The following is a 13512-nucleotide window of genomic DNA, read 5'->3' as shown; positions in this document are numbered from 1 at the left end:
CTTATTTTTTAAAAAAACCACATAATTATAACTCCTCCTTGACTACACACCCTTCTCTGGCCACTCCTGTTTTTCAAAGTAGTTTGTACTGTTTACATTTCCTTTCTACCCACTTACCCACTCCCAAAACCCCAATAAAAGCTGGCTTCAACCACTACATGAAACCTATGCAATCTAACCTGATCCCTTTGCAACAGTCAGCACTGTTAACCATTCCCCTTCTAAGCCTCTCTTTCTTTGGCTTCAGAGACAACTGTTGAGGTTTTCCTATTACTTCTCTGGTCAATCCTTTGTTTTCTTCCAAGGTCCTCTTTATTTACCAGTCCTTTAAACACTGCTATGCCCTCAAGATTCTGTCACTGGCTTTCTCTTCTCACTCTATCCATGCAGGCACTAGAAAGTCTATCCATACTCATGGCCCCAAATCCTACGCCTACTGTGACTTCTACATACGTCTCCATTCCAAGTTTCATGCTCAAGTTCCACACCAAACCACTACTACCTACTAAAAATCTCCTCTTGATATTTAACATCTGATATGTCTTAAAACAACTCCTCTTCTACTTCTTCCATCTGTTATCTCTTCTCTAGCTTAGTGATCCGAGTTAGGAACTTGAAAAGGATCCTCCACTCCTCTTTCTGTCTTACCTGCCACTTCTAACCAGTCACAAAATCCTGTCAGTTCTACTAACTGTCTCTGGATTCTTCCTCCCTTCCTACCCTCAGATATTCTGGAGCAGAAAAGAGAGTTTAGGTGCTACCTAAATCCTAAATTTCTAATCTTGTCTCTTGACATTCCTTGAAGGGCTGTCCATACCAACAGCCCATGTTGACACCTAATTTCTATCAGGACCGAACTGGGGGTCTTCCCACGACTGAACATACACATAATTAACATCAGTCAAAAGCTGGAAACAAAGTTTTCTAATTCTTTTGTATTCTCCAAATATTCTCACTTGTTGTTCACTGCTTTAACTAAAAAATAAATAAATTAGAGAATGTGTTACCATTGAAAAACACTTCAACACCAGGGAAAATCATTTACAAAGCACACTGATGTGGAAAAATCAGAAATGCTTCTGGTTAACTGATTAATAAGCATTTTAGGCAGAACTCTGATGACTAGAATCAGCTTATACCAGATTAACGACTGCTCATCCCACCAAGATGCATGTACAATATATAACAAAACACCACATCACCTTGCATTCCTCAGTTGTAAATCTTTGGGCAGCAATATTTTAAGATGGAAATCTCTTCCCTGTGGGAAACATTAAGAAGGTTCATTCAAAAAAGAAGGTTGATTTCATCTTTCACTTAAAGAGAAGTCAAACAGAATCACATAAAAAAGGCAACATTTTCCTTTATTTTCTAAAAGGTATCAACTTTATCCAAATACTTGCTAAAATATAAGCAACAGAATAGTGCATTTGAGGGACAATAACTCAAAAATGTCTGTCAGAAACTTTGTGATTGTTGGGTAATCAAAACACTAAGACAGGATTTTGTTTTTAAAGAAAAAGTTACTCACATAAATAAGAAATACTAAGAAATTGTTAATGTAGACATAAAGAAGAAATTTAAACGTTATTTCTTAGGAAATAAAAATCCTTCAAATTGCTTTGAATACAGAAGAAAAAATCATAAATATATAATAATTATAGGCTTCATATTTGTAATTTTCCAGAGTTCAATAAAGAGAAAATATATTTAAATAATCTAAATATATAGACAGAAATATTTTCATAAATCAGAGTATGTTTAATTCTCCTACACTCGCAGAACTTTAATAAAACCCCTAAAATATTAAGTTATTTTAATTTAAATATTCATTAACTATACATTTGAAAAGACCAAATTTTACTCAAGAATCTTTCCAAGGAAAGAAGGACAGTTCTCTGAGAAATATATTCAGTTTTACTTTCTTGAGAAAGTGAATGGGTAAGCAGCTTAAACTTTGTACCTTAAATAGGATAAGACACATGAAGTCTGAGCAAAGGTAAGCAGAAAAAGACAAACAGAAATATAATCTTTTACTCCAACAGTATAAAATGAAAAAGAGTAATAAAATTCTTGAAAAACAATTACCACGAGAATTTTAGCAGTCTCCCTCAAAGCAGTTTCAAAAATAGAGGAACACAATTAAATGTACCCCATAACCTTTACTTTCATGGTAATATTGCAGTTCTGACTTTCATTACATTCAAATGTCCTTTAAAAAAATGAAACAAAATGTACTACTGACCTTTTCAAAAGGTCAAGTAACAATAATTCACTATTTCATTAAAGCGCTAAAAGGTATTATGTAGTAACTTTAACCTAACTTTACAGACATCCCACACATAGGTGTAAGAACAATCTGGAATTCAAAATTTACATGAAAAATAGTAAAACTACTCTACTGATCTGTTATGTGAAAGAATAAAATTCCAAAGTCCCTTATTTGCAAAATCCAACCATTTTAAAAGGGCAAATGCCATGTCACATGCCATAATACTTTTCTGATTCAAGAAAATGTCCAAAATTATCTTTTTTTAGTTAAACCATAGAAAAAATGTTAATTGCTCTCATGAAGCAGATTTTCCAGACTTACAGGGAACAAAAGTACTGACAGTTGCCTAAATCTGAATCTCTCTACATATCATTCCAAAAAACTATATACATCAAAATTAAGAACAAACAGAACCACAAAAATCCCATGTCTTCGGCAGAATCAGAAGAAAGAGAATACCATAAACTTCAAAATTACCTCTAAGAAGAAAAATTTAAACCACTTTCCAGTGTCTTCCACCCTGGGGCTCCAGTGGTTTCCACCCTGGGGCCCCCACATCAAGTCCTTTTAGAGAGCTAGGGGATTCAGGGAAAAAAAAAATGCATGGAAGACAGAAGAGGGGACTGGACTATGTGCAAATAATAATAATAAACACTTCTGGTAAATCAGAGCACTAATTACAGGGAGGGGACTTATTAAAAGTCAAGGATCTCATCTTCGATAAGAAATGTAGGAGAAGAAGATGGTAAAAGAGATATCCTTTGGAAACTGGGTGTTAGGAGGAAAAAGTACCAACATGGTAGACTTAGGATCTTCTGTAACAAAATAAAAACACTCAACTCCTCCTTCAACACTACCAAAAAAACTCATCCATAAAGTAAACTGCACTTTGCAGACAAAAGAGGGTATTCTTGAATGAGGAATTTAATAAACTATTGCAATCGTTCACAGACACAAAGATAATGTCTCCATCAATACTAAGCTACTGGGACTTCCCTGGTGGCACAGTGGTTAAGAATCCACCTGCCACTGCAGGGGACACGGGTTCGATCCTGGTCTGGGAAGATGCCACATGCCGCGGAGCAACTAAGCCCGTGCGCCACAACTACTGAGCCTGCGCTCTAGAGCCCGCGAGCCACAATTACTGAGCCCATGTGCCACAACTCCTGAAACAAAGATAAAAAGGAGATTTCTCATACATAATAATGTAAGACAGCAAAGCAACATTGCTAAAGCACTAAAATAAAAACAGTCAACCTAGAACTTTATACCCAGTGAAAGTATCTTTCAAAAGGCCAAATCAACAATTTTTTGAGACAGAAAACAACTGAAAGAATTCATCACTAGCAGACATGCACTACAAGAAATGTTAAAGGAACAACTTCAGGAAGAAAGTAAATGAAACAAGGTGAAAAATCTGGATATACAAGAGTATCAGAAACAGTAAATATACAGGTAAATATAAAAGACCTTTTTTCTTATTTTTTAAAATCTCTTTAAAGGATAACTGACTGTGCCAAAGCTGGAACAACTTGAGCAACAAATAAAGTAGTATTGGAATATAACTCAAAATGTAAAATATCCATACGTCCATACTGATATGACTGAATTAATGGAGAAATGAATCTCCCATACAGAAGAACTCCAGATAAATTAAGTTGACCCTTGAACAACATGGGTTTGAACTAGGCAGTTCCACTTATACATGGATTTTTTTTTTTTTTACAATAAATACATACTGTAGTACTATACGTCTGCAGTTGGCTGAATCCACAGAAGCAGAACCATGGATACAGAGAGCGGATTGTAAAGTGATATGTCGATTTTCGAGCACATGAGGGTTGGCACCCCAACCCTTGCATTGTTCAAGGGTCAACTGTACGTAGATACTCCACCTGAAAGGGGGGAGCATAATTCCCCACTCCTTAGTTAGGGCTGCGCATAGTGACTTCCTTCCAAAGAGTACAGTACGGAAAGGGGGGAAAAAGAGTAACTTCCCAGTAGAGAAACCTGACAAACCCAACTTCAGCCAAGTGATCAAGGTTAATATCAACAGTCATAAATCATATTGACAATGTGTACCCTTAATATGATGTGATGAAATGGTACTTAAACTCTGTGATGTTCCTCTCAAAAACACATAACCCCAGCCTATTCATGAGAAATACATCAGACAAATCCTAGTAGAGTAGTATCCTACAATATACTTGACTAGTATTCCTCAATGAAGCAGGTCATTTCATAATCATAAAGAAGTCAGAGTCAGCAAAAACAAGGAAACCATGACAGCTAAGAGAAGCCTAAAGAGACATAATAACATGGTATCTTGGATGGGAACCCAGAACAGAAAAAAAGTTATTAGGTAAAAGCAAAGTTAATATGAATAAAGTACAGACCTGAGTTAATAATAATGTACCAATATTAGTTCATTCATTGTAACAATGTACCATACTAATATGTTAATAATAGGACAAACTGTGTTTGTGTGGGGAAGGAGATGGTACATGGGAACTCTCCTTACCATCTGTTCAACTCTTCTGTAACTCTACACTGTTCTTAAAAAATAAAAGTCTATTAATTAAAAAGAAAAGCTAATCAGCTGCTTAAAAGAGAATTAATACTGTATTGGGAAGGTTATAAGATAAACAGAAATAAAATATATGGCAACAACAGCACAAAACCAGGAGATTAGAAATACAAGTAAACTACTGTAAGATTCTTACACCATAAGGGAAGAGGTATACTTGAAAGTAGATTATGATAAATTCAAGATGCATATTGTAAACCCTAGAGCAAACACCAAAAAGAGAGACAAAATATAGCAACTACTTACGGAAAAAATAAAACAAAACAGGTAATAAGCTGACAGAGGAGATAAAACAAAATTATAAAACTCAATTAATGTAAAATGCAGAAAATAGGGAAAATATAAAAAATAAATAAAAACACATGGAACACATACAAAACAAACAGGCAGATACTAGATTTAAGCCCAACCATATCAAGAGTCACATTAAATGTAAAGGGTTAATTAAACAACCCCCAAGTAAAAAGCAATGATTATCAGATTGGATAAAAAAGCAAGGCCCAGAAGAAATCCCCTTTAAATATGAAGACACAAATAAGCATAAAATAAAGAATGGAAGAAGATAAACCATGCCACACTAATCAAAAAAAAAAAGCTGGAGTCACTACATTAGTATCAAAAAATATAAATTCCAAGATTCCAAAGATTATTACCAAGGATAAAAAGGACCATTTCAGAATCATAAAGGAGTCAGTTCAGCAAGAGTGCTTACAATCCTAAAAGTTTATGTACCTAAAAAACTTCAAAATATATGAAGGAAGAACTGACAGAAATTAAAGTAGAAATTGAAAAAAAATATTATAAAGTAGCCCCCCCCTTATCCACAGTCTCACTTTCTGCAGTTTCAGTCACTTGTGGTCAACTGAAAATATTAGATGAAAAATTCCAGAAACAAACAATTTTTAAGTCGTAAATTGGGCATCATTCTGAGTAGTATGATGGAATCTCACGCTGCTACACTCCATCCCACCCAGGATGTGAATCACTCTGTCCAGGGTATCGGCCTGTTAGTCACTTAATAGCTGTCTCGGTTATAAGATCCACTGTCCTACTATCTAAGTGCTTGTATTCAAGTAACCCTTCTTTTAGTTAATAATGACCCCAAAACGCAAGAGTAGTGACACTGGCAATGTAGATATTCTTTTACTGTGCCTAATTTATAAATTGAACTTTATCATAGGTATGAATATATAGGAAAAAACATAGTACATATAGGATTTGGTACTATCCACAGTTTCAGGCATCTACTGGGGCCTTGGAATAATATATCCCCTGCAGGTAAAGGGGGACTAATGTAGGTGGAAATTTCAACACCCGCTTTCATTAACTGAACAAATAGACAGAAAATCAGTAAGTATATAGAAAACTTGAATTGTGTTATGAACCAATTTGACCTGACATTTATAGAACACTCTACCCAAGAGCAGCATAATATACATTCTCTTCAAGTATGCACAGAACATTTACCAAAATAGACCATACTCTAGGCCATAAAATAAGTTCCAATAAATTTAAAAGAATTCAAATCATACGAATTATACTGGGACTAAATTATAAATCAATATCAAAAAGATATCTGGAAAATCCTCAAATATTAAGAGATATATTGTTCTTCTAAGTAACCTATAGGTCAAAGAAGATATTAATAAGTATTTTGAACTGTAAAAAAAAAAAAAAGAAAATATACCAAAATTTGTGTGATACAGCTAAAGCAATGCTTGAAAGAAAACATATAGCACTGAACATCTACATTATAAAAGAAAAAGGTCTCATTATCAATGACCTAATCTTCCACCCAAACAAATTAGGAAATTTAAGATCAGGAATCAATGAAACAGAAACAGAAAAATAACAGAGAAAAATCAATGAAATCAAAGTAGGTTCTCTGAAGAGATCAATAAACTTATAGGTCTCTATCCAGATGCATCAGGGAAAAACAAGACACAAAATACCAATATCAGGAATGGGCATAGGAGATATCTATAAAATATATTCATAATTTCTTTGATACTTCTACCTTTAAGTGTTGGTGCCTCATCTCCTTTTGAACATGGACTGGATTTGAGACTTGCCTCTAATAAACGGCATAAAACAGAAGTAAATGTGTAACTTTAGAGGCTGGGGGAGAAAAAGCACTGTGCAGCTTTCTGCTTGATCTCTGTTTTATCACTTACTCAGGGAAAGCTAGCTGCCATGCTGTAATGACAGTCAAACAACACTATGGAGGTCCATGTGGTGAGGAACTGAGGACTCTAGCAGAAGTCAAAAACTGAGGCCTGAAGTCAATAGCTATGTGAATGAGCAATCTTGGCAGCAAATTTTCCAGCTCTAGTCAAGTCTTTAGATAAGAAACATCCTGGCCAACAGCTTCACTGCAAGTTCAGGAGAAACACTTATCCACGAACATCCAGCTAAGTCACATCCAAATTCCTGATCCATAAAAAAGGTGAGATAATGAATGTTTGTTGTTTTAAGCCACTAAGGTGTGGAATACAGCAAAAGGTAACCAATATAGGGAGCATCATTAAGATCCTAAAGCCATTAAAAGGATAATGAGAATATTAAAAACAACTTTTAAACCAATAAATTCAAAAACTCAGATGAAATGAAAAGTCATTGAAGGAAACAGACTACCAAAGCTCACTCAAGAGAAAAGAAAGAACCCGATAATAGAGAAAACACTTTTATTCACACAGATCACTAACAAATAAATAAAATTTAAAATTAAAGGATCAATTAAGTTACAAAGAGTTGACGTTTTATAAACATCACTGTCTAATCATGATGCAATAAAACTAGAAATGACAAAATTAAAATGAAAAAAGACCTTCCATGAGCAAAAATTTTAATATTCTATTAAATAACTCCCAGGTGCAGGGGTACTACAAATTAAAATTAAGTTCTAAAAAATGATGATAAAACACTACATGTCAGTATTTACAGGACACTTTTAAAACAGTGCTGATAGGAAAATGCAAATCGTTAAAAACATATCAATAAAAATGTGCTCTCACTGGCCAAATCTGGGACAATTTAAATATCAAATAGGGAAGTAAGGATTATAATCCATTAGATAAATTATTTTTAAAATCCATGAGCCTGATATAAATGGTAAAGGGAAAGCCACTCTTTATCACAGAATGCCAATGAACAAATATAGAAGAAATGACAGAGTTAGAAAATCATCATTGGCAAACATCAATTAACTGATTCAAACAAGAGTCAACGGCTGCTACAACAGGGTGGGGGAGGTGGGGGTTTGATGCCTCAGAGTAGCTTCCTGTAAGTACTTAATAATTACAATAGGAAAATCTGGCAGATGCTACCTTAAACAGGTGATCAGAGATAACATCATCAATAATGACACCTGCTGACATCTCGCTCCCTAAAAAGGATACAATATTCTTTCTGTGGCATATCTGTCAAAATTGCATAACCTGAATTTAATGATGAAGAAACATCAGACAAATCTAAATTGAGGGACATTCTACCTAATGACCAACATGTACCCAAAAAATGTCAAGTTCATGAAAAACGAAGAAAGACTAAGGAACTATTCCAGATTAAAGAGACACGACAACTAAATGTAATGTGAGATTTTACATCAGATGGTTAGGGGCTGGGAAGGGGTATAAAAAATGTATAATTGCAACATTAACAAAATGTGAATTTGGACTCCAGATTAGGTAATGGTATCATACGATGATTAAATTTCCTGATTTTGACAATTGTGGTTATGTATGGGTATGTCCTTGTTCTCATGAAATATACACTTAAGTATTCAGGAATAAAGGAACACTATGTCTGCAACTTAATCTGAAACTGTTCAAGGAAATAATGTGTGTACACATCCACCCACATACACAGACTCAGAATAATAAATCAAAAGGGGCAAATGTAAAATGGTGAACCCCCTTAGAGAGTATACTCAAATTCTTCCTACATCCTTGCTATTTTTCTATAAATTTGAAATTATATACAAGACACATTTTTAGACAAAACCAGCTCCACCAAAACAAAACAATGTTAAATAAAATCTTTAGGTTAGGATTTCAACAAGCTGCTTAAAGCAAGTACAAATGAGAATTGTAGCTATAGCCAGGATAAAATAATTTCATCTAATCTGAATTTTGAAGGCTACACATATTTTCTAAGAGGCTTTAGCAGATACAGACATATAATACAAAATACTTTCCTTAAAATGCCTAAAATTAGGTATAACATGGTTCTGATAAAAATGGAACTTAGTATCATCTCTTCAATTTTTCTAAATGCTGTGAAAGTTTCCAACTAGGTAATTCAAGATCAATACTTCCAATTGGGGAAGGAAAACGTGGATTAACTTTATTCCAGAAGTAACAATGACGTTTAACCTCTACTTTCTGTGAGAGTCACAATGAATCTGAAAACAAATGAAGTCCAAGTGTATGGTCTTTAACCTTTCCTTAATCAGTGTATTAGGATTCGTTCTACACTTAATATTCTTAGGGGTAGGTAAAATTTTCATCTAACATGTGAATTTAATAATTCACTCAATATTTTTGAGAGATTACTAAGTGTTTTGAGGAAACTTCAAAACACATGTTAATTCCTAGAATATGGCCCCTAGTCTCAAAAAGTAAGTGCGCTGTTCAGGGAGAGGGCACAATGTTGAATGTAATGGCCAGGAAGCAAAGTCTATACTCAAAATTCTCACCTAAGGTAGCTTGATGCAGTGTAGAGGGGGAAAACCCAGGAGTGGAATCAGATAGCCTGAGTTTAAGGGAGTCCGTTGCAATCATGGACAAGTAACAATCTCTCCACTTTCCCATGCCTTGATTTACTCAACTATAAAACGAGAATAATGACTCTTTAAAAAATTTTTCTGCCTCCGAGGCCTGAGGATTAAGTGAGATATTGTACTTGGAAAGCGCTTTGTAAGCTTCAAAGCTCTACACGTGTTTACTATGGGTAATAAACTCAAGAGAGGCCACTTGGAATCAGCAAAGGTAATTACTACTGTTGTCAAGATTTCCTACAAAACATCGCCAACTGATGAGACCCGGTAACCAGGACTTGGCAGAGAGCCAAAAGCAGGTTTTCCTCGAAAACGTTCCTTCTGCAGGAAACACGAATATAGTGAGGGAGCGCAGACTCCCCTCCGAATGGCCTCCAACCTTCGTGGGGGTGGGGCATGTTAGAATAAAGACAAGCAAAAAACTGACCAATTAAAACAAAAGTTCAAACGTGGGACAAACACAGTTAGGAGCGAGGCAAAACTCCGCGAGTGGCGGGGACGAGGGGGCGTGGCCCTTCGCCCCGTCCTCTCCCCGCCCGGGCGCGTACGCGGGCCTCCCAGCGTCCTGTCCCGGGCAGCGACCCCGGCCCAGGCGTGGAGGCGACAGCCAGGAACGGGTTTCCAGCAACGGCCCACGGTTCTCAAACTTCTAGTCTCCTAAGAGTCCTTACTGGCCGCCCCTCTCAATCCCCACAAACTCGAGCCCCTAACCCCTCCGGTCACAGACTTCAGGGCCGGGGCTGCGCCGCCAGAAGGAGGCTCTCCTAGCGAAAGAGCAACACCCGGGCGAGTACCTGAGCTGAAATGAATCCTTCATACACGGTTTTCGCCCGGTTCTGGGGTAGAAGCAGTGGGAACTGGCGCAGCAAGCTCGCTTCCGTCTCCGCCATGGCTCTCGGTCCGCGGAAACGCACCAGCGGCCGCAGGGCCCCGCACATGCGCAGTCCTGCCTGCGCCTAGGGCGCAGGGAGGCGGAAACCCGTGCCATTGGCGGGAAGAAACTTCGAGGCTTCCGCGGGCAGAAATGAAGGTCTGAGGCTACTCGGGACACCTGAGCTCAGGGTCAGCCAGAATAGATGCGGCTTGGCGGGAGGCAGAATTGGCGCCAACTGGAGGCAGGAGGGAAGCTTGTTTTTAGGTTCACAGCTCTGACCGAACAAGCTCATACTAGCCTTGATTGTCCCAAGAACCCTTTTGGATATGTATATTAATCCAGACTCAAGTCAACACCAGACTTAGTTCTGCTGCACTGCACTCACAAATATCCAAGGCAAAACAGGAGGGAAAATTGCTGATGGACTTAATGAACCGAAGTTAATTTTTCTTTGACAACACTTCCTGAACATATTTCTAACTGAGGAATGGTAATTATCCATTCCTTTTACTAAGGGGTGGTTAAATAAAGAACTTAATATTTACTGCACAGTTACTTGATTCCAATCATAGTGCATTACATTTTTGAACCCAAGTATTTGCAAAACATCATTATAAGGGGCTGCAGGCTGTGCAAAAATAAGACATACACCCTACCATTTTTATTGCCCTCAGAACGGGGTTAGACTTCTTGAAGATTCTTTAAGTTTGACAAGAATTATAAGAGTATTCTGGATGCTTAGGGAAAAACAAGAATGTTGCCTCAGTGGTTAAATATAAATTACAATAATGCAGGGCTTCCCTGGTGGCGCAGTGGTTGAGAGTCCGCCTGCCGATGCAGGAGACACGGGTTCATGCCCCGGTCCGGGAAGATCCCACATGCCGTGGAGCCTGCGCATCCGGAGCCTGTGCTCCGCAACGGGAGAGGACCGCGTACCGAAAAAAAAAAAAAAAAAAAATACAATAATGCAGTGGTTTTCAGAATGTGATCCTGGAACCATTAGCATCACCTGGGAACTTTAAGAAAGGCAAATTTTCACGCATCTGTCTCAGACCAAGGGAATCCCAAATTCTGGGAGTGAGGCCCAACCATCTGTGCTACAACAGCCCTCCAGGTGTTAACGATGCACGGGCTGAAGTTTGAGAACCTCCTCAGAGGCACGACATACCATCCACTCAATTATGCAATTCATTTATTAAGGATGACAGGCTACGTGTTTTGTGATGGGCATAAAGTCAAGGTTGTACAACAATAGGACCAACACAAAGATTATTAGGACATACAGTCACTGCCCTCAAGGACTTTATAACTTTTCTGCAACTTAAGACATCTGCTGTTTCCAGTATTTCAAACTTCCCACCACCATATTCCCCACGGAACCTCTACCCTTCCTTCAAAGAGCTTCTCAATGGCTACCTTTTTTTGGAAAACTTTCTTATCTGCTGAAAATTATTGCTCTCCCTAATCACTTGCTATATTTCTTGGTACAGTGTTGGTATTCATTAACTATTTACTAAAATAAATATCCACTAGTCCTATAGGCAAATTACAAATAGGTATTACAAGAATTCAGAGGAATGAAGGAATTTTTCACAAGATATTTGAATTGGTTTCCATTTACAATATCATAATAGACTCTATAGCACTATTATAGACTTTATAGGATTTATTTAAATTATAATACAACAGGGCTTCCCTGGTGGCTCAGCGGTTGAGAATCTGCCAGCTAGTGCAGGGGACACGGGTTCGAGCCCTGGTATGGGAGGATCCCACATGCCGCGGAGCAACTGGGCCCGTGAGCCACAACTACTGAGCCTGTGCGTCTGGAGCCTGTGCTCCGCAACAGGAGAGGCCGCGATAGTGAGAGGCCCGCGCACCGCGATGAAGAGTGGCCCCCGCTTGCCACAACTAGAGAAAGCCCACGCACAGAAACGAAGACCCAACACAGCAAAAATAAATTAATAAATTAATAAACTCCTACCCCCAACATCTTCTAAAAAAAAATAATAATACAACAACATGTGTAAAGCGCTTCCACATTTTATTTTATTTAGTCTTGATGGCAGTGTTCTTTAGGTATGTATTTTTTATAATGTCTATTTTGTATGCAATTAAATTGAGATTCAGGGATATTAAATAAGTTGCTCAAGATAGTGACTTGTACAATGAAGATTAAACTCAAGTCTTCTAAATTTTAGATTCAATAATCTTTCCATTAAATCATGGCAGAGATGGACTTCCCACCATGAAACTCAGGAGAAGTTAATCTAAAGGTGTTAATGACTCATGCTAACAGTGGGGCTTCAAGAATTTGATTTTGATAGTTTGATAATAGATTTACCAAAATAATATATTTCTTCTGAATATAATCATAACATTTTCTACCTAATTCACATATTGTGAGGAAAGAGGCTAAGAACATTTTGCCCAATAGGTTCCTCAGGAGCTAAAGTCTTTCCATGAAAGCAACCTTGGCGATTTTATATTCCAGCATCCTCATTACATTAGGGAAATGAAGTCCAAAACACTTACTGTCCTAATTTACTACACTGAGCTTTTGGTTAACAGCCTAAATGTCTTTGGCTTCCTGATATCACCTATTCAAAAAGGACTTTCTGGACTTACAAGCTTCTGGAGACTTCCTAAATATCAGTTGAGTCTTCCATGAATAGACATGCACCCTTGTCCAGACAAGCCATCTTTATTACACTCACTCCCCCTACCATCGATACACTGGACTGTGTAGTTAACAGCCAAACAGTTGGTTTCTTGCCTCTGAATCCTCATAACTAACTTACAGATTTAGAAATTTTCACAAAATTTATTGCTAGATATCATCTTGGTCCCTAAGGAAAAGATATTCAAATTCAACTACTGATTCATGGTAGTGGAATTTGTAATTGAGCATTCCACATTGATAAAGTCTGTAATAAGGAAACCAACCATCAAAGACCAAAGAGAGATATCATATAAGGTCTTCTTAATTCAATGAGTCAATCATT

At 37.2% G+C, this 13512-nt stretch overlaps 1 protein-coding gene across 5 annotated transcripts in view; it reads right to left on the bottom strand.

The window, feature by feature from the left end:
• The window catches only part of FANCL (FA complementation group L), a 78620-nt gene extending 68054 nt beyond the window's left edge, over positions 1 to 10566 (bottom strand). For 2 of the 5 annotated variants that reach the window (XR_004477376.2, XM_004280668.3), the window contains exons 1-2: positions 10431 to 10560; positions 1203 to 1261 (exon numbers count right to left, since the gene is read on the bottom strand). Coding sequence is in view for 3 of the 5 variants with exons in the window: in XM_004280668.3 (XP_004280716.2) it covers positions 1203 to 1261; positions 10431 to 10526 (155 nt within the window). In the remaining 2 variants the exon portion in view is untranslated. Of the gene's footprint in view, positions 1 to 1202; positions 1262 to 2749; positions 2848 to 6876; positions 6913 to 10430 lie in introns of those variants that run through there. The other 3 variants (XM_033407269.2, XM_033407273.2, XM_033407272.2) reach the window with 3 other exon arrangements.
• Between the last annotated feature and the right edge of the window lie 2946 nt (positions 10567 to 13512).

The sequence above is a fragment of the Orcinus orca genome, chromosome 13, assembly GCF_937001465.1.
Source record: "Orcinus orca chromosome 13, mOrcOrc1.1, whole genome shotgun sequence".
Taxonomy (NCBI): domain Eukaryota; kingdom Metazoa; phylum Chordata; class Mammalia; order Artiodactyla; family Delphinidae; genus Orcinus; species Orcinus orca.
The sequence above is the reverse complement of the archived record's forward strand: the minus strand, read 5'-3'. Positions and strand labels throughout refer to the sequence as shown.